Source organism: Rhopilema esculentum, chromosome 21, assembly GCF_057945365.1.
Source record: "Rhopilema esculentum isolate cy_ngs chromosome 21, ASM5794536v1, whole genome shotgun sequence".
Classification (NCBI taxonomy): Eukaryota; Metazoa; Cnidaria; class Scyphozoa; order Rhizostomeae; family Rhizostomatidae; genus Rhopilema; species Rhopilema esculentum.
Window position 1 is genome coordinate 8223411 of NC_142835.1, and position 22117 is coordinate 8245527.

The following is a 22117-nucleotide window of genomic DNA, read 5'->3' on the forward strand; positions in this document are numbered from 1 at the left end:
CGAACCGAAATGATTAAGATTGCTTGACCATAAGCAAGACTTGTTTAGAAAATATAAGTCCAACCAAAAAGAAGCCAGACGCTGTTTAAAAAAAACAGATCTTTTGTTCTTAATAACGTTTCGTTGCACACATCGTGAATTTTCCCAATACATAAATTTGTTCTCGCGCAAATTTCTTCCATCTTTTATAGTACCTGAGCTATTATCTTGTTGTAAGTTGTTGATCCTGTGTCCAGTTCTGTGGTACATTGCATGCCGAACACGATCTCTTGTTCTGAAATGCCTTGAAAATGACCTCTTGTTCTGAAATACCTTAAAAACAAACTGCCTTATCTCTAGCAAATGGATAATTTTTAGTTCAGTTTTGTTGAAAACCCTCATTCCGAGGAATAAAGCTTAGAATAGGCCAAAAGTATTTTTAAAAATGACTTGCTATTGATTTTTGTTAATGATAGAATTTTTTTACTTCTTCACTTAAACTTGTTTGTGATCCGCCTGGATCTGGACTGGAGGCACAACAGGAACCAGGTTTCTATTCTGCGGAGGCGCGTTTTTTCGGTAGATTCGCGAGACGGAAGTCTTTGGAGAGCAAGAAGTAAATAAATCAGTTTGAGAAACAAAGATAAAGTGGGAATGCAACCGCGAAGAGCTCGAAATATATTTGCGTAGCCACGTGAGTACTAATTTCTTTTTAATATTGGCAAGTAAGTGTATATTTTTTTTTCTGCGGCCACAACAGTGTGTTTTTGTCAGCTCTTATGCTGCATAATCCCTTAGGCCGTTTAATCATCAACGCGAACATTCAAGTGGCTTGGTAGGTGATTTACAGTGTCTGATTTTCTTTGTTAAAGTGAAAACAAGACATTAAACAATAGAGAATAGTAAATCTTGAATTGGGAGATTTTTACGAATTTTGTTGGGATTTGTACAAAGTACAGTTACATGTAAACGGTCATTTTATGACAAGCTAAAGGCTATTTAGACGTGGCGTGGTGTAATGGAGCCCCAAGTAAACTCGAAAATGTCAACAAGCTTAAGTATAAATCTTTTCTGATATTTTTATCATTGTATAGTTGCGAAAGCAAACGTAGAATCAATAATTTTTTTTAAACTGTTCAATATTCGGCTAGGTTGTATCCAGTGCGCTTGTCAGACAAATCCCTGTTAAACAAACAATAACAAAACAACCACTTGCTATCGCTCAAGGCGGAGGTGACTGGAGTTGACGCATTTCAAGCCCATAAAACGTCTAAGGCACTTTTCTAATGTTTTTGTCTGGTTATCGATTAACAGTGTAATTTGAAACTGTTAATCGAATTTTTCTAGAGCAAGTCGAATTTTTTATCCCCTATGCCAGCACTAGTCATTTTAAAATGTTTAAAAACCAAATACTGCAAATAAAAAAATAGTCGATGCGAAGCTAAAAACTTTTCATAATTTTCAAGTTGGTCTTTTTCTGCTCACATGCCTTTTTTTATTTTGTGCATCTTTCAGATTTCATTTCTTTCTTAAAAACATAAAGCAGATTTCCTAATAATATTTGTGCCATTAAATTTCCATATTTTAAAACCATAAAATCCAAATTTACCTAATTTCCAAAAGAACTTGAGTGGTTTACATCTTTTTAAATATTATTTTGCCTCCATATCTAGGGCTTCATTTAGTGCTATAAGTTGCAGTTTAACCATACCACAGGAAAGCCAAATTATGCCTATTGTCCTTTAATTGTAATTCAAAGATGAGTTCTATCATTTTGTGGCCTGTTTACTGAATATTGGCAAATTTTGAGGTAACTCTATATTTCAGAACTATTGTACAATAGGATACAAATATTTAGATATTGTGTTTACTTTCTGTAGGAGGGATAGAAGAATATGAGGGATTCTAGTGAGTGTTTGAATTGAAGCACCTGTTAAAAGTTAGCTTTGAATTGCAGCATGCATGTTAAATGTTCTTGCAAAGACATGTAAAAATTGGTTTGATAAGACAATGAGGCATGGAAGGAAGTGTGGAAATCCTTGATATTGCTTATCTGCTCCAAAAGAAATTTGCAGCAATCACTGGTGAGGAATCTTCTTTATTGATTAAATATTGATGATTCATATCCTTTTGTAATGTTTGTTTGCGCTTTTTTCATTCAGAATTAATGGTTTGGTAGGATGCAAAGTACAGGGAGGGTGTTAGATAAGGATTGGATTTTAGTGCCACACTTTCAAGGGTACTTGAAAATAAAAACACCCATTTTAAAATTCAGTTTTTAACGTTATAATAAAGAAGATAAGGTTGTAAATAAAGTAAATTGTTTGCATCATTTTGCTTCTACTAACTACAAAATTCTTTTTTTTACTCAACAGTAGCAGAGTTTACAAAAGGAAATTTGTTTGGGGGGGGGGCTGGGTCACAGCCCCATGCTCTCACTGAATCCTTCCCTAGCAATGTATCTGACATATAACATTTTACTTGAGAGCGAAATCTGCCAAAGTGGGGCAAGTAGTATATTTTAAGTTATTTCATTTGCACAAAATACCTTATTTTGAGGTTAATTTTACAAGTCAATGTCAAAATGGGGGATGGAGTGTTGCCAACCCTCAAAGTTTGAATCATTGCTTTACATTCAGGGCTTCTAAAAAATTTGTGGCATAATTACTGAAAACAAAGAAAAAATGGAAGAAGGAGTTTTTATTAATTTGAAAATATAAGGGAGAACTTCTTTGTAGACTAGTTTCTTCTTTTGAACATTATTTGAGCCAAAGGAGACAATACAATTGAAAACTTTTGTTCACATTTTTTTGAATAGTTTTATGTTTTCAGCAAACCCACACCAATCCCTAAAATATACTTGCTTTCAATAAAATGTTATACACTCAGATTAAAATTGTTTATGTGGATATGCATTTTGTCTCAAAATCTTCGTTTCTGTTTGTCTTTGTAGGTGGCTTAGACAGGGATGGGTATCCACTGTTAATATTCTATGATGTTGGCATTGACTGTACCTCAGTTGATAGCAAAGATTTCCTGAAACTCATTGAATATCTTTGTGGCATTGCAAAGTGAGTTTTCCATTAGGACCGTCTACTTTTAGAAACTGTATTGCTTTATGTGTTGCAAAAGCAAATATGCTTTCAGATTTTTGTTTTGGGAGGGGAGGGGGGGGCAGAAGTTATCAGCAATTTCGTTGTTTTGGGTGTTGCTTAAAGGGGTGTGTCCCAAAAATTTTTAATGCTCATAGTTCTGAAATGGAATTTGAATTTTCAATATAATTCTCAGAATTTTCTATTTGCATTGACCTTTTCTGATCCATCAAGGTCCATTGATATCTGAGAACAGGAAGTTTTATCACTGATAATGATTTCATATGGAATGACCCTAAAGTCAGTTTTGTTTGATGTGTGATTTGGAATATCAGAAGTGTTCCATTTTGCTGTTCCTTTCAGAGAAATACTTTCAACAAACATTATCAAGATTATTGGCCTACAGCTCGAAAGCAGCAGGTCAAATCACAGGTCCCTTCAAATCACAGCTAGCTCTTCATTTCTTTGTTTTATTGTCCTCTTTTATTATTTTTGATCTATTATATTGTAGATCTTTATGGGAGATCGATTATCTCACAGTTATTGTTGATAGAAGAACCTCAAAATGGCAGCAGATCAAATCTATTTTTCTAAAACTCAAGGTATTGTCGCTAATATAAGTTCTTTTTGTGTAAATATTTATTTGTTTTGTCTTTTTAGTCATTTTTTCATTGTAGCTCTTCTTAGTAAAATCACGAACAAATCTTTGCAGCTTACAGAGAGAGATTTCTTTTCCAAGAGTTTAATTGCTATATATGTCTTGCGATATGTGACGTAATCAAGCAATATCACCTAAAGTCAAGCAATTGATTTTTGGTGTTTTTGACCTGTCTTGCTTTCCCCTGTAGACACAACTGACTGTCTAACAGACCTGCGACTTAAAGTTTTCTCCCACATCTAGGCAGAAAGAGAGAACATCAATTGTCTCATAGACATGATCCACACCTAAATGCTAAAAGTTGTTAATAGCTACAATTAACATTATTTAGCTTTTAGTTGTCGTAAATTGTACTTATTTTATTTAGAGGCAGAATACATGTTCAGCCCTTGCTATCAATTGAAATATAACACCCTCTACGTTGTGCAAAGACCTGTTTTTCCAAACTTCTGTTTAACAAAATCAAGCGCCCATTTAACATTTATCACTCAATCACAACGATGCTGTACTCGTCAGTTAAAAGGTGATTGTCTCATGCATGACTGTTAGAACTCTTCTAAATTTGGTAGGGTCTGAGAGAAGGAAATCTGAGATCTCATTCTTATTTAAAATTCTACGAGCACCTGCCTGTGCCCATATATCTTTTTAATAAAACAGTCTTTTCGTTTCAATTTGATCCTTTTTCACATTGTCAATGTCGTTGCTTGGACAACGGCTTTTGCTTTTCGGCACTTCGTTTGCTAGTCTGGTGGTCTGTTATTAGATAGCTAAAGATGTTGTTTCTTTTGTTGACAATGATAAGTACATAACTTGAGCATATGGTGTTGCCTCGTAACCATACATAGCTTTTATAAGACCGTCCCACTTTTTCGTATCGAGAAGAAATGTGAAATTGAGACTTTTTTAGGAAATCGACAGAACCAATTATTGTTGTTTAGAGCTCTCTTTATTTGCTGTGCGCTTTTTCGCCACTGAATCACTGAATACGAAAAAAACAACAACAAATTGAAATTACATCATTCGTCGGTCATCAAGTTCTCAGTGCGCAATGTTACCGTCAGATGCAGGTGAAGCCACCAAAATTCGGTCTTTATAGATTTTTTCAAATGACGTCATTTAACTAGAAACGACTCCAATGTAGCCTGTGCACATGCTAATCCAACATTGAGTAGAAGGAAAATGAGTTCATTGGAGGATACATTTTGTGGTAAACCCTATCTGAAGTTTTCACACTCAATCTGATTCAAACAACGACATGGCAAGAAGTATAGATATAGTATGCCCAAGGTTTGATAACAAATTGCCAATCGTAGTAAAGTCAAACTTGCTTCAGACGGATCTCTTTCGACTTTACGAAAGCCAGTTTCCTTGTATGTACCACTGGAAGCTATCTAACGTATGAAATCCGACTCATATGAATGTCCGAGTGAGAAATGTCTGACTTATTTATGCGAGTTTGGTTGCAAGCCATTAGGATATAGAGGTCCGGCTTTTTTCATTTTCCTTCGACCAACCAATATTTTTGATCTTTCATTTTTTGGCTTAGAAGATCTCTAGCTAAAATGGATGCAATGCCGCTCGTTATGACGTTTTTGTGGCTTTCAGAAGAAATGTTAAGAAGTATTTAGAAGTAATGAACGTTTTATATTTTCAATTTTACAAACAGTAATTGTTGTTGCGATTCATCCGCGATAGTGCAGTTAAACATACTGCAGTCTTTCCCTTAAACCGTTCACTTTCGATTCATCCTGGAATACATATGGTGAATCTTTTCTGTCCAAATCAGTTTCAACGCATCATCTGCCATTTCATCGTCAATATTTACCAGATATCATTAATCATGGTTTGTCAAATATTTTGAAATGATAATTAATTAATAATTTCTACATGCTAAAAGTCTTGTGTTTGGTTTGTTTTAGGGTGTTGACTCGTTTCATATACACAAGCTTATAGTTTTAAAGCCAAATGGATTTTTCCAAAAGCACTTTAACAGCGAGAAAAAAGACTTACAAGACCTTTTGGATGGAAAGGTAATATATTTTTCTGGGACCAGGGCCTTCCGATTTCTGATGTCCTTTTTATACTATGGATTGCTGATTTTTTCTAGAGATTTATTTACACCAGGAATTGTCGAAACGAGCTCTCCTATGTCGAAACGAGCTAGACAATGCGAGTTCACTGAGACCCAACTGGCAAAGATATCTTCCATGAATGAGAAAGGGCAACGTTCTTATCAGAATGATTCCAGTATATCATAATAGTCTTTATGCCACAGCCCATGGTCTGTAATGTCATGTACAGGCATTCGTCTGCGAACATCATACTTTAAATGTTGCAGCGTATCCAGCATGTCGTACTGTGATAAATGTCTTTGCAGCTATGCTTTGCTGATGTCATTAGTTACGAAATGCTCCTCTTTGCTATGATTAATCGTAGATATCTCATTTTCATGAACCCAGTGGATGTTTTCAAATTTTTTCTCCTCATCTAAGAGGGATGACGATTACTAGTCCATCTGTTAAGATCTGAAAAGTGCAGGATCTGTATGTACGTTACCTAATCAATGCACCTTTGCACAGGAGGATTTCTTTCGTGCACTGCAATTATCCTTTAAATCGCCTTGATAGGTATTAACTGAAGAAAGGGCACTTTGCAACTCAGCGTTTTGTGACGGAGATCGTTTGTTAAGAAATGCTGCAAAATTTGAAATAATTTTTTCTGATGCCCAACTTTTAAATTTTTGTGGAATCTTTAAATATGAAATTGTTTTTCTGTTCTTTACTAGATCATTTTTCTGGAAGGCCAAGACTCTCTTTTTAATCATATAGACGTAAGACAGATACCCGAAGACCTGGGTGGTGTCTTCGAATTCAATCATGTGGACTGGGTCGAGCATCGAACGGTTAGTCAGTCTTTTCATAATCAGATAGCATCTACGGCGTTTCGAACTATTTGGAAATGCAAAGAAAAATTAGCGTTTTGTAGCTTATTGTAACTACATTTGACATATCTCATTTAGTATGTCTTCCTAGAGACATATCTCATTTTGGAGGTTCTAGAGGGAGGCCTAAAAGAGAGGGAATTTATTAAAGAAAGGGGTTATCTCCAAAGTAGGAGATAGACACTGTTCCGGAGTTAATCTACATTAATATTATTGATATAACGTTCAATTTTATGTGGATTTGTTTTCGTTTGTGTCTCATTTCGTAAGATGCTTAGAACCTAATAAACAAGTTATGCATAGTTTCTACTTAGTATGAAATGACATATGAAATAACATATTTTTATTATGAATACTCAGGCTATTGAAAGATTTGAAATTACGTGCCGAAAGACAAGAACAAGGCTTGATCAGGTCAAAGACAAATTCAATCGCGTAGAACCACTTTCAAGTCAACAAGAAATAGAGGAGATCCGAGGACTGCATCAAAAAGTCGTAGATGATATTGACGACGATTTTAAATGTAGCAAAGAGATCGCCGAAACATTGGAGTCGATTGTCAAAAAGCCTTTTAGTATAAAGGAGGCAGGGCCATTGACAAAATTCAATTACGATTATCTGGAAAAATGGGTGTCAAGTCTTGATACGATGAGAGAAGAGCTGCAAAGTCTATGGGGCAAACATGAAAAATACTTGAATGACTCTCTAGTTTTGTGTCGTTTTGAAAAGGAATTTTGTGATGTAAGTAGCGTAAGATATTTATTTAAATTTTTCAGTGTGTTTGCAATCTGCAAGGACAGCAGATGCTGTAGGGTTGAGAATTCCCAAATACAACTTGTAACCACAGATTTTATTTTCAAGCCAATCCAATTCGTTATATGTACTGATTTCTGTGTTTTTAAGCGCTTTATTATTTAAACTTCTTTCTACTGTAGTTTTATTGTTTTAGCTTTCCTAATTTGGTTATATTTTTTAAGAATGATGTAATTTGTCGCACCTTCGGAGGGCCTTTGTTCGGAAAAAATTGTTTTTGATTTTCTTAATAGAACAGTGCTTGTCAGTTTGAACTATTCATTTTATGAAACTTATTGTAAAACGTCAACCGCGTGATACTTAGAGTTCTTAGGATAACATGAACTGCTTTCTAAGTGCACCCGTTACTTGCCAATTGAACCAAATAGGAACAAATTCTCAGAAAACTTTCAAAGGTAGAAAATATTTCTCCGTAGAAATTATTGGCCTATTCTATTTGATTTATTAGCCACCGTAATTAAAATTGATTATGGTTTTCATATTTGCCAAAAACTCGTATTTTTTTCTCAGTTCATGTACATTTTACCTGTTTACGTTTTCCTTTAGGTATCGAAAGCTATGATTGAGCTGAGTGTTGTAGTCAGGGACCGCACAGTTATTGGGATGGATTTAGAGGCAGCGAAGGATCTCATGCAAGAGCTTCTTTCATTCAAAGAAAAGACAAAAGTGCGTATACTTATAACGTGGTTTTTTTAACTTGAGATTTAAATATGTAAATGTTTATTTTCAAAAGCAGGTTTCTGTAACAAGAAATATCAAGTCAATTTAAAGAAAGGCTTTTTCTTTGAAAATAAAGTTTTTACGTTTTTCTCAGAATATTTGTTTGTACAAAGAGTCATATTAAAGATATGTCTATGAAGCTACTATTTAAGCACGTTTTCAACGTACAGAGAGCATTACTATGAAGTTTCATGACTAAAATGGCTGATGATATCAGACAGGGCAAGCACAAGACTAGATATCTTGACTTTATGTGGAAAACAAAAGGTTGGTGATGAAGAAAGCGCAACATGTTCCAATTGGTATATATATAGTATCTTTTGAACTATATTGTATTCGTATATAGTAGATAGTTTTCTATTACTAGGGAACATACGAGAAGATCAAGAGACTCAGAAACGAAGGGTTCGATATGATTGACAGTGGGCATTTTTCAGCTTCCAGCATTCGTTTGCGTTGTAACGAGATAAAGAAACTCTGTGACGAATTTGAAGATGCATTAGAAAAGAGACAGGACGTTGTTCAGACAAACATTGATGTTCACTCCTGTCTAGACCAGGTATGCATTCAAAATCTTAGATTTTTTAACGAATGAGTGTCAAACCTTTATCCAGTTTTCTTGCTAACTTAAATTATTGCCACATATTGTTTTGTTTTCGATTTAAATTTGTGTTCTTGCTGTTAGTATTTATGCGAGGTTAAGGAGGTTTTTGGCGAAAACTTTCTTACTCGTTAAAGCAACTTGTGTTTGGCAATGGTTCTCATTTGACGGTTAAAATAAGTCAATCAATTTTCATAGGCCTTGAATGTGGAAAGAAAATAATTTAATTTGATTTAATTTTAACGTAAAATCTTCATCGACAGAAAGCAGTAAGACTTCATGTTCATTTTAAGGCAATAATATTAGGGGTGTAACATTATGAGAGAAAATTTCAAGGATAAGGGTTTATAAATGCTCTGCCAGGTCTCATATTCTATTCCAATGCTTAACTATTCTACCATATTGTAGTCATATTTTTTATTTCTGAGTTTTACTTCAAAATTTTCCTTTTTTTAAAGATAAAACACGCTAGACATCCTGTTTAAGTGAATGGGTTCTGATTTTGAGTCTGTGTCACCATCACTGCTATCTGCTAAAGCATCTTGTTACGTTTTGTAGGTCAAGTTTTTGTGATACTTTTGAAGAATTTACCTCAGAATTTCAGGAAACCCCTAAAGCATCCGAAATTTCATTCAGAATTCTAAGAGATATTTTGTTACAAACACCAGTTTTAAGTCTTTTATTATGTCTTTTAAGTCTTCATAGTTTGGGTCCAGATAGGAACTTTACCCACATAAAGTCAGAAGTTCAGAAGACCCAAAAACATATGAGATACATTGTTTCATGATCTTCTTTGCAGTTTTCCCGAATTTCGTTCAGAATTGTGACATTTTTTGTTACCAACGCTAGTTTTCAGCCCTTCAAAAGGCTTCAGTATGGGGGTCAGGACTTGAACTTTGTCCCAAAAAGTCAGAATTCCATGAGATCCCCCAAAATATCGGTGATACTTTGTTTTATGACGTTATGTGAAGTTTCCCGGAATTCTGTTCAGAATTCTAAGTGATTTTTGGTAACCATTTCTTATTTTTGGTGAAAATTAATTTGTTATTAAATTGCGTCTTTGTATATTACAAAGTTTAATATATTTTCGATGTTTCAAGCATAACTCTTCATCAAGTAAAAAAGAATAGGAGGAGTAATGATTGAAAAGAGAATAAAAGAGTAGAATCAAAAGATTAACTATATGGAACGCAGTAGGAATACGGCGTTGTGGAAGTAATTAAAGGCCTTTGGTCGTAACGAAAGTAACGAAATAATTTTACATACATTTTCCATTAACGTCTACCATCTTACATACAGTTCGTGGATCTGGTTGTTATTATTTAAAACTCTGCTGTGCATCAAGCATTTATCTTGTCATCTTTTGCACTTGTGAAATTTGTTCTGAGCTAAAACAGTTGTACTGTTATCTTACAGAATTTTGAATTTTTACAGAAATTTTGCTATTCATTTTAATCAATAGTGGAATTAGTGAAATAATTTAATTGGTTTTCAATGTATTGTCACCTTCTTCAGTTGAATTCTTGGTGCAAGAAGGGTGTCGATCTATTAGCCTCGCAGTCCTTGGACGAAATTCAGCACGCGGAAGGGGCAGTCAAAGCACTGGAACAGATTGAGAGGTTCATTGCTAATGGAGAGGGCCTAAGCATGGGGAAAATCAATCGACTGAATAAGCTTTCTTCAAATTTGAGTAACTCAGATATTGATGTGAAGGTAAAGGAAGCTTTAGCAAGAACTGAGGAAATAACAGAAATGTTTGAGAAGAGAGAGAATAGGTAAGTGTCGTCTTCATTCGGGATTGTCGACTGTATCTATTGAAATAAGAAAAGCGCATAGAAATAGAATATCCTAAAGTCAACCGTTATCATTGCTGAAATCCAATTTCTTTTTGGTCACGGTTATTGGGAAACGTTAAGAGAAATGTAATTCATACGTCATTTTGATCGTGATTTCAAAGAACTTGTGTAAGTTTTGATATCAAAGAGCCCCTCTAAATTTTGATTTCAAAGAACCCCTGTAAATTTTATTTTCAGGACCACAAGAGTATCTTGATCTTAATCATGTTAATAGTGTTCAGTGCATTTGACAATATTCGTGAACCAGTGACTCACCCCCACCCCCTGAATCCCCCCCCTTCCTGGCTGTTTTAAAATCATCCTATCCCTTCAGATCTATCCCTTCAGTGTTGCTGCTAATTAATTAAGCCAATGAATTGCTAAGCAAATAAACACCATTTTTAAATTTATTAATGAGATTCGCAACATTATGCTTTGTTTGCAGTTTAAAAAAGCTTTCAAAGCCACCTGCCAGACCGGTACAACCCGTCAAAGCCATACAGAAGCTAGCTTCTCCTGCACATAAACAAGAAAAGGCAAAAACTCAGACATCTTCGACTTCTCGAGAACGAAAAGAGTCGAAAGATTTGAAGAAGAACATCGATGTTGTCGTTACTAGTCAACCAATTAGAAAGCGGATGAGTTTCAGAAGATCCACCACAAGACGTAGGCCTTTCTCTACGCCTGCTATGTTGGTAAGTGTGGTTGAATCTTGTAATATAAAGGAAAAAAAATTTTTCACTTCTATTTGCCCAATGTAGAGATCTTTTTGTTTCAATAATTCTCTTGAAAACTATGTAATAAAATACACAAAATTGGCAAAGCATTCTATGAATAACTTTGATGCAAGTGCACGTTTTGCACTGCACCAAGCAGTGACTGATAGAAATAGTCCCAAACTGGGCTCGTAGGTTTATATACATCGACTTTTGGTTTATTTAACAATATTTCATATATATAAGTGTTCTTTTTCTGCTCTAGGATTCGCATTCTTCTACAGATTATGAAGAGGAAGACCAGGAGCTTGTGAAAAAGACAAAGTAATTGTTTCATATTGTACACTTATGAATTTCTATGATCTCATCTAGTTTAGTCATTGTTATTAATGCTTGATACTACTTAGCATTGGAAACATTTTGTAAAGAAAGCTAGTAAACCACTTCTTTTTACATCTAGACTGGTAATGCAGGAGATTGTGGAAACAGAAAGAGACTACGTCAGTGATATTGAATGTGTCATAGAGGTATGTTGTTTTTAATTGGTACTTTTGACTGTATGTATTTCAAATACAATATTTCATTCGTCTACTAACCAATTACCAGTTTGAATAACTTCAGATAAAACGAACTTATGAATTGTATCCTGTTCCTTCTAACAATTTCTAACTCCACCTGATGAACTTATGGCGGTGTTAAGATGATTATAATTTAATCTTTTAGACAGAGCCAAGTATGTTAATCTAGGGTTGAGGTGGGTGAACTAAATTTTATGCAGCAGGCATAGGAATGGGGCACATCTCACAACTTTTGGCAAAGCAGTTGAAAAGTTCTTGGCAAAAATGTTCTTGGCATTTAGTTCCATAAATGCTGTTGAGGTTGTTTGCTTGTGCTCCTTTCCAGTATTTCTTCGCTTTAATTAAACTACAACTCTCGCGAACCAAAGATTGTTGCTGATAAAACCCGTTTTGATGCTAACGGTCGTATGCATTTGATTCTTTTTCATATATAGAAATGCTATGCCGCATCTAACTGTCACAACCTTTTTTGTTAGGACATGTGGTGTTCAGGATACACAGATACTTGAACGACACAATATATCACCGTATGGAATTTTCGTGCGATCATCAAATTACTGCATACCTAAACTTTCCTAAAACTTTTGAACATAAAATCACAAAAAACAGTAAAATATCTAATCCATTTTTACTTTGATAAGCCTATTGTAGAATTTACAGTTTTCAGTATTGAAAATGCACTTGTTTCTTTCATAGGGATACTACAATGCCTTTGATGACCCTGATTTTAACATACCTGTTCATCTAAGAGGGAAGAAAAACATCATTTTTGGAAACATTGAAGGGATCTACCGATTTCACAAAACGTGCGTTGAGGTTACGTTTATAAGTATGCTTGATATCCTACACGTAACAAGAACCTTTATGTTTATGCTAAGATTGGTTTTTCAGTAAACGCCTATAGCACAATATGTATCATTTTCTATCTTACGTTTTTCTTTTCCTTGAAAGCTATTCAAGATCTTTTAACCGTCGTATATTAATGAAATAGACTTTATCATATTGAATTATATCTTTTATTTGCATTTTTGCTCTATTTTTTATTTCAATGCTTTTTTAGTACCACAAATGTTACAATTTTAAAATGGCATTTTTTGCAGGGTATTTTTGAAAGAACTGGAGGCGTGTCTGTCATCACCATACTTAGTGGGCCAAGTATTTTTAGACAAGGTGAGCAATTTTGAGCCAGGTTATGTGTAAGATGTACCTAATACAATGAAATGAAGTTTCATTGCGGATGTTACCCAAAATTAAACACAGTATGACTCCTAATTTCATCACTTAGTTTTTTCTTCGTTTAGAAGTAAACATTTTTTCAATCTTTGTTTAGGCAGGGCACATTTTTTACATTGAAAAACATTCTCCCGAAAAGAAAGTTGCTTCCTTATGCAAACTCCGTTCGGTAAAGTAGCCGAATGAGTTTTATCTAAATTTCAGCGAGATGAATTTCAATTTTATGCAATCTACTGCAAAAATAAACCCAACTCAGACGCCCTTACCAAAGAGCTTGAAGTGAAGAGTACCTTTTTAAAGGTAAGATTGGTTTTAATTATGTCAGCTTACATGTAGAAATCTTACCTTTTTTTAATAAAAATGTTTAGTTGGGTAGCTAGATACAAAATGTTATGTATAAATAGTTTGGTTTTAAGTAGGGCTAGAAGCCAAATCATTTTTTTCTTATGGATATAACTAACAATTTTGAATCATTTTGCAATATCTTTAGTCTTAAAACAGTGTTTTGGCCAGCTTCTGAATAGCTCGGTCCATTTTGCTTTAACTGTGATATCTACGTTTTTGCCAGGATTTCCAAAGAAAACTAGGCCATAAGCTGCCGCTTGCATCCTATCTTCTCAAACCTGTACAGCGAATAACAAAATATCAACTGCTGCTCCAAGAAATGATGAAATACACTAGCAGAAAAAACCCAGCTCTTGTAGATTTGCAGGTAAGTAATAACTTGTATTTACAGACTTAAGTGTACTTATGTATAATTTAAAACTGTTTTAAACTTATAAATTGTAACTTAAAAATTTGTGGCTTAATAACTTGCAAGTGAAGTGATTCTCTTCGATTGCATTGGATCTGTTACTTCTGTTTAACTCTCAAATTCTTTTAATTTAGATTTCTTTAGTCCATTTGCAGAAGATCTATGGTTTTCCCCCATTTCCTGTAGTAATGTCACTATAAAGATGTCTTTCATGTACCAGCAAGAAAGACAGTGTCACATTTGTGAAATCAGGATTCTAACTCATCCAGTTATTTGAATGGGTTTTACATTGTTGATGTCTATTGCTAACAGTACAGTTAATTGATTGGCCTAAATCTTCTAGGATGCAATCAAAACCGTGAAGAGAATCGTTAGGAATGTCAATGATGTCATGCATTCTACAGGACTTGTTGGATGCCCTGTGAGTACTTGTTTGGTCGCCGTAAACCCAAGCACAACTGTTTGCTGGGTTGCTTGAATTTTGTGAATAGACCTGAAAAGAATGTGACCTTGTGAAAATTGAAATGCCAGTAAATCATTTCTTTAGAAACACCTACTGTATTCTTTTTTTGACATTTTCAAATATTTCTACCTTATCCTCGTCTTCTTCTGTCTCTTCCTCTTGTTGTTGCTTTCCTTTTTCTCTTTTTCTTTTTTCTCCCCTTCCTCCTTGTATTCTTCTCAATGCTCTTTCAAATGGTTTCTTTTCAACATTTTTACCAAATATCAGTATTTCGTATGGCACCGCTGTCTGTCAAACCCCCTCCGTGAAATAAATGGCGCTGTTTCTTTAAAACAGGAGGACGTAGGCATATTTGGAAAGCTTATTTTTCAAGATGCATTCACAGTATGGAATGTTCAAAACAGTATGCTGAAGCAAATAACAAAATTAAGAGGAAAAAGTCGCCAAGTGTTTTTATATGAAAAGGCTATAATCATTACCAGAAAAGAAATGCAAGAATTCAGTGAAGGGAAAGAGGAAGTTGTCTACCAGTTTAAAAGTCTGTTCAAGGTTGGTATCTTTGAGATATTTCTTAGTTAAAGCGTTGGTCCAGTTCCAGAGCACAACAAGATTGTCATACTTATTAAGGAAAGAGGAGTAAAATTTCTGATAACAGAGAAGAGCACTAACTATAGAAAACCCATCAATTTTTTATTTGTTTTTTGTTGTTTGTCAGTAATGTATTAAGAAGTTTTTAACATGTCTAATGAAAGCAATGCATTCTTTTCAATCCCACGTATTTTTATTAACGCTGTATTTTAGAATAACTGGAATACTCTCGACTTCTGTGTCTTTACCAGCCTTTACCAACAAGAGCCAACCATCCACGAGGCAATCTTCTTCATTGTCGTCCAATATGGCTAGCGTTTGGCCTTGATTAAACTGTAGCAATCGTCATTAGTTGTGATATGTTTTTTAAACTGTTTTGAAAGATCTCATCTATCCATAATGATATTATTCTTTGCAGATGTGTGACTTGGGTCTTACCGAGAAGGTCAAAGAGAACCCTTGCAAGTTTGAAGTTTGGCTGCAAGGAAGAAATGAAGTTTACGTTTTACAGGTATTAAACTGTAGGCTACTTTTGACTAGTTCTATAACTGGAAAAAGGAGTAAGTGGTCAGACAGCACTCGTAGGAAAAATGATTTTTTAGAACCTTTGTTTATATGCAACGGCTGTGCATGTTGTATGGAGTACTTCCAGAGGCTGTGAAGTTCGCCGCTAGACTCTTCTCTTTAAACTTGCTTTTCATCTTGAGCTGTGATTTTTATGTTAAATTAACGAACTGAGTAAGTTATCAAAGAGAAAAATGTAACTTGAAATTTGTTGCTCAAGCATTATGATGAATTCCTTAACTCTTCTATGCACAATATTCAGACGCCATTATTTATTAAAGGCTGGCACTAAAGAAACAAAAGATTCTTGGGTAGCTGAGATACGTAAACTCTTAGTAGAGCAGTTGAACTCTGTGAAAGGTACGTGTAAGAGTCTCATAGGCTGTGGTAAATCTTTTGAGCTCAATTGCTAATAAACTTAGTTTCGAGCTCAAAGCTGGTTTCCTAAAGATGTGGTGATCGCAGCACAGGATAGTGAGGAAAGCCATTGATAATAGCGGAATTTTCCAAACAACTGTAATGTATCTAGCCTGTAATCAATCTATATGTCATCATCTCTGTTTCATGTTTTAGCGTTTACGCTACACAAATAAACTCGGGTTAGCTCGAGGTAGAAAACTCATGAGTTCAAAACTCAAACTAAGCCTAGATTTCTGCTTGTGGGCTTGAATTAAAATAAATATTTTTCTGAAATGTCTAAGCAAACAAAAATAAACCTTTTTTCAACATTTTCTGATTAACTGCACCAGCAGATGAACTCTGTTCTTTCTAACGAGGTTGCAGGATATCTTCTTCTCTACAAAAAATTATTTTTAAAAGCGTTGCATTTATAAGTATTCGAATCTTAGTCCTTCTTTGCGCAATTAAAACTTATACTTTTAAAGATGCATCTTGGGCCTTGATCGCAAAGTTCTGACTTGGTTATCTTTACTTTAGCAAGATTGCCATAGCATTTTTGCATTGGGGGCAAAAACGAAAAAAAATTATCAAGAGTGACTAATGCTACATCGCTGAAATGAAAATTGAGCAATGATATAATTATTACAATGTTACAATAATTGTTAAAATATTAGGCCTTCTTTGCTCGTTTAATCTCTCCGCACTTCCAAGTATTTAAATTTTCTTGTAACTTTAGCCAATGAAATGATAAATTTATTATAGAAATGGCGGGGAATCAGCCTAACATAAAGACGAAAAGCAGTTATTCATACATTGGTAAGCAGACAATATGTAGATCTTTTAGTAATTGTAATGAATGCTCATAGAGGTTACTATTTAATTTATGTTCTTCAAATTTCACATTCATGAATCAATTTTCGTAAAACAATTCATTATAAATGTAACTGGTAAAAACTTAGTAGGCCGTAACAAAGATTATTTTCTTGCTATGTTTTGACATTGGCACCTGCTATTAGGTCTGGTAGGCAACCACCTCCTCCTAACAATATTCCCGATCTTGCCACTGAATAGGTTATAGCATTGTGTTATACCGAGATCGCTTGAAATTTTTATGCGGATGTGCTGCTAGGTAGAATTATTTGGCTAGTTAAGTAATTTTTTGTCATTTATTCAAGTGTTTCAAAGAAATTTCTGTCAAGGTCAATTTCTCATTTTCCGAAACATTCGTTCCCCTCTTTGCCATTGCCAGTTTCTCTAAAATGTGAGCTAAAAAAATCAAGGATTTGGCATAATTTATGTACACCCACAACGGCATTTGCTATCAAGGTTTTCAAGGGCAACGGACAGGTTGAGAGACTTGAAATATTCTAAGCCATAACAATATCTCCTACCCTTTGTAAAGCAATTCGTTGCAGGAGATTTAGAAATATTTCCCCGACTTTTTTATGGATGCAAGTATTTGTTTTGAAAATTTGTGACAGTCATTGAACTGAGCTATCGAAACTGCTTGTTGAATTCTTAAGAGAAGTAGGGTAAAGAAAGGAGCCATGATAAGTGGCTAAGGTATAGAATATTTCACACATGCAACTTGTTTACCATATCCCAGTGTATTTTATCGAGTTCATTTCATTTCTTATTTGTGATGTTTGTTTTTAGATCCGCAAAGAAGGGGTTCGGCTCCAGACATTACCGCGCTTCCTTTTTCTGCACCACCAAGTTCCAATAACAACAATGGTTCCAGTTCTTTTCCTTTTGACGAGAAATCTAAACTACCCCAAATTGAGAAAAATTTGGAGTAAGTTATCCATTTCTTTTTTTAACAAGCTATTTAAATATTTAAATATTTAGATATGCAGTTATAAGTAAAGGGGTGATGGGTTCCCAGTTTGGCCGGATAACATTCTTGGGTAAAGCAACTGTTGAGAATCACAAGGGTATTATTGTTTTTGATTCATTTTAATATTTACGTTAATTTAATTTTGAATAATACGTCCAAAAATTTATATAATTTGTATTTTATATTTATTTTGTTCCAATTTATATAATAATTTTATTTTTTATATTGAAAGTTTTTAATAGAGGGGCCCTATGCAAATCAGCATTTTTGTTGATAGGCTACAGTCTTTGAAAAATTTTAATTGTTGATAAGGACAAACCATAAAGATAAGTATGAAAGAATAGTCGCTTCTCTTACTAGTAAATTGAACATCAACTGACTATATTGAATACATTAAGTATTATATTTGTATTTCAAAGTCGTTCACTTTTTGATTTTCCAGTACACCGAAGCTTGATCAGAGGCGAGGCTCTGACATGGCTCTGTGGAGGAGTGGTGGTTCGACATCTGGAGTTTACCTGTCGCCGGCGACTGCCAGCGAGTTCCTGGACTCGGACACAGGCTCCTGTTGGTCAGACAGTGAATTCGACGATGATTTCGACGACGAAAATGTTTACGGAGACCAGGATCGGATGTCACAAAGTACGAATTTTAGCAATAACTCCGATGTAAGTATGAGAACCAGGCACTTTTGTAATGTTGATTCAAACTTGTATGAAGCCAAAACTTATGGACGTTGTATTTATGGAACCTGTTCTTGTTTTTTGTTACCAGAGTTACCAGAATTTGCATGTAGTTGGTATTCGGAACCCTCCCTATTTCATATCATCACCAATCACGACACAGCGTGAATCACGATTACTAAGTATTAAGAACCTTCTGGAACATATAGCTATTAGTATGCAAATACTCGAATGTTACTCGTTCATGCTCAGTTGTCAGTTGTAATAATAACTTGTTTAAAGTCAGAGTTGCAGCTTAATTCGTCTTGAATACCTTCAACAGTACATATGGACTTACTGTTGAATTTTGACAAATTTATCGTCTTCCAGAGGTGACCGTCTTACGGCACAACGATAAAGCTTCGATTTTTTGTGCTAATAAGGATTGGGGAACTTAATCAAAATTTAATTATTCTCCCTTGAGTGCAGGGTTTAATGTTGGCCAATAATATCAATCGAAATTTCCATTCCATGTTTCCTATTTCCCAAATGTAAAAAAATACGTTAGATCTGATATATTATTTGTTCTTTCCAGTCTTTCATCAGACGAAAATTCTCTTCAGTCGCTGATTATGAAGCTGTGGAGGCAACCGAGTTGTCATTTAATGAAGGGGATTCCCTTGAGTATGTACAGCCGGGGATAGACGGTTGGTGGTACATGAAGAATCTCAGGACGGGAAAAGAGGGTTGGGCACCATCGTCTTACGTTGAAGAACAAAGCTTGGATTCTGGGATATTACTTGAAGGTAACCTTATTGGTAACCTGGGATATTACGGCAATCAATTTCTGCATTTCACATAACAACCTATAGCTGGTATATTACTGGAAACTGAGCTTAAAAATCCCAGAGTTGCAACCGAAAATCATAAGGTCTTTGTTAAAGATAAAAAAGCGGTAGAAATATTTTGCAAGGTCAATTCAGGCAGCTTTTATGACAAGAAATAGCGGATCTATCATTTCAAGCCACATATGATACAATTCATATTTTTAATGAGGGTGTTTTCTGTGACTTATCGCTAGAGAAGTTATCTTTTAATGACAAATGTAAGATCCCAGCTTTCCTGTTCCATTATTGCGTATTAACAGTGTGCTAGATGAACCTATCCGTCACATGAGCTTTGTTTTGTTGCTGGTATCAGAAATCGAGTCAGAATTCGAATCAGAATTCCATTTCATTGTTTTAATTTTCTTCTTTATTTTTCTTTATTAAATTTTTCTTCCAACTCTCTTTTAGATCAAAAATCACTCGGAGATAGGAAATCAGTGGTTTCCCCAAGGCTGCGAGTAGAAACAACTGTTTGAAAAACATTTTTAGAATAGTCATCAGTGGTAAGAAGATGTTTTGATTTGTACCTTAGTAGCTAAGACTTTTTGTAAAAATAACTTATGGGATTCAGAATAGTTCGACGATTACAAAATTACACTATAAAAATTAGATTCAATTAGGTTACAGACATCATTTTCACCTAAATATTTTAAAGATCCAGCCATTTTTACAGTGTTTGAATATATAACCTTTGGGTATCTTGTTCGTAAAATCGGTGAATATATTTTCTCGTAGAATGTTGTTAATAATGATCCATTTTATAAAAACCTTACATAGTTGCAGGTGTTATGTAAAATTTCGTATCAAGTCAGTCCCAACAGTTGTTTTAGACTAGTTTGAAACGCGTAACATTTTCGATAACTGTTTCGTAAAAATTTTGTACATTAGAGTACTGAAAAGCATAGGTTCCAAATCTTTGATTGGCTAAGAGTTCTGATTACATTCAGATTGTCCATACCATATTGACCAATCAGAGTTCAAGAATTTGACAACAAACGTGACTCGCAGCTAGATTTAGGCCTATTTTGCAAGTTCGTGAACTCTGATTGGTCAATATGGCATGGAGAATTTGAATGTAATCAGAACTCTTAGCCAATCAAAGATTTTGAACCTATGCTGTACCGAAAGCTTTCTAGATGTTCGTGTAGATTTGTCGTAGAATAATTAGGACTGAGGTCTATAATAAGAGAGAATATCTCCAGAGGTTGTATTTAGAAGCAAAGGGGTTGTATATTTCGTTCAGTAGTTTATTCAGTGAGGCTAGTATGCTTGCTCGAGGCCCCGTTCAGTAATTCTCCGCAAAGGTAAACCTACTTTGTCTAAAGTCAGGCTTTATATGTTGAAAGATGCATACAGGAGTTGCAGAAGGCGCATTCTTTAGAGTCTTATATAAAAGGTGTATCTTGATGATGAACTGGGTCAGTGATTCCTAGCAGTAGAGGTGTCTTGTGAAAATAGGTGGTTCATGGATCAATGCCCTTCTAAATAAAAGCGTTTTGATTTATCAGGCAAAAAAGATTCTTACATGCAAAGTACTTTATGAGAAGACAGCCTTGAGGCTTCGAAACTTTTAGGTTCCTCTTTGCTGAGACTAACTGATTCTGACTGTCTTCATGACAATCTCCTGTCTCACTAAACTCACTCTAAGAATAGAGACCATAATTACGCTTTAGAAATTCAACACAGTGATACCAAAGTATAAGATGTTTTATGTTCTAATTTTTCTATTTCTGAATAAAATCTTAAATCAAAGTAAAAGCAAGCTGAAGCTCAATCTTTTTTAAAGAAAGGGGTTTTTTAAAATCAAGTCCTAGTTATCTGTTCGAATTGGACACCCTATATATAATTCAAGAGATATAAAGTTTCAAATGTTTGAAGTTTATTAACGAGTAAATATCTTTATTTTTTTCCTCGCACTGAGCAATTGTTGCTCTTTTTACTTCCTATCGCTATGTTGCAACAATTAGCTTACATTAAATCTGGACAATTAAAAGCAATCCAATGCATTTTTTCAAGCATTGAGGGTGAGCTAGTGTTTTTAACTTGGAAAATATTGGACAGTTTAGATTTTGTTAGCGTTCATGGTAGGCCTGGGGCTTGTGTCTATACGAGAGCCAGGGTGCATTCCATGTACTTAGGCCCGAAGATCTTCGGCGTACACCCAGGTTTTTTTCGGCGTTCGGCGTGCAAACCAATGAAAGATTTTTTGGCGTACTTAAAATTTTTGTTAGTTGGCATGCTAAACATGAAGCCATGTACATAGTTAGCGTAAAATAAGGGCTTCTTTGTCTGGCGCAATAATGTTTATTGTTTTAACAACTGCTTTTTTATTTTCGGCGTACCTAAACAAATGCCCCGGTGGACCATCGGCGTACAGTTGACATGGAATGCACCCTGGCACGAGAGTAATATCATTTATCATATCGATACATGAATTGGTACTTAGCAACTGCATCCTTCAAAGGTGTGTTTAAAACCAAACAAAGATTTTGTAATGTTTCAGTAGATCGAATAAATTATTTTGAGGCATTGCAGCAAACTTGTGGTATGTTTTTGAGCATTTCTTATAATTTCATTCATATCAGCTGCGATTGCAATCGACCTTCCTTCCCGCATTTAAGAAAAAACTTGCCTGGATGTATTTAGCGAAATCGTTGTCAATGCTAGGGAAGTATACAGTTTGAATACACAATGCCCAAAGACAAGCTTTGAATGATCTGGAAATGCAACAAGACCTAACCATAGTTGTATCCCATCGATGACAACCCTTAAACGATCCAGCAAATAGAACTGTAAA

The 22117-nt window shown here is 34.7% G+C and overlaps 1 protein-coding gene across 1 annotated transcript; it reads left to right on the plus strand.

The window, feature by feature from the left end:
* The first annotated feature begins 256 nt into the window (after nt 1–256).
* Nucleotides 257–21859, plus strand: LOC135684168 (guanine nucleotide exchange factor DBS). Its single transcript, XM_089115142.1, has 26 exons — nt 257–673; nt 1937–2063; nt 2933–3050; nt 3583–3673; nt 5649–5759; nt 6515–6631; nt 7031–7411; nt 8030–8149; nt 8571–8762; nt 10320–10579; nt 11085–11334; nt 11621–11679; nt 11816–11882; nt 12630–12739; nt 13034–13103; nt 13371–13466; nt 13735–13878; nt 14264–14341; nt 14720–14932; nt 15390–15482; nt 15817–15895; nt 16697–16750; nt 17591–17729; nt 18214–18439; nt 19029–19239; nt 19729–21859. Exons 2-26 carry the CDS (start codon nt 1997–1999, stop codon nt 19794–19796), a joined length of 3414 nt encoding a protein of 1137 aa, XP_088971268.1. The 5' UTR covers nt 257–673; nt 1937–1996; the 3' UTR covers nt 19797–21859.
* Nucleotides 21860–22117: the final 258 nt, after the last annotated feature.

Bases quoted from the DNA above. Each gene is read 5' to 3' on its own strand.
- LOC135684168 (XM_089115142.1), top strand. From the start codon at position 1,997: ATGGAAGGAAGTGTGGAAATCCTTGATATTGCTTATCTGCTCCAAAAG. The intron at 8,763-10,319 runs GTATGCATTCAA...CACCTTCTTCAG, and splicing joins TTCACTCCTGTCTAGACCAG to TTGAATTCTTGGTGCAAGAA. The intron at 10,580-11,084 runs GTAAGTGTCGTC...CTTTGTTTGCAG, and splicing joins TTTGAGAAGAGAGAGAATAG to TTTAAAAAAGCTTTCAAAGC.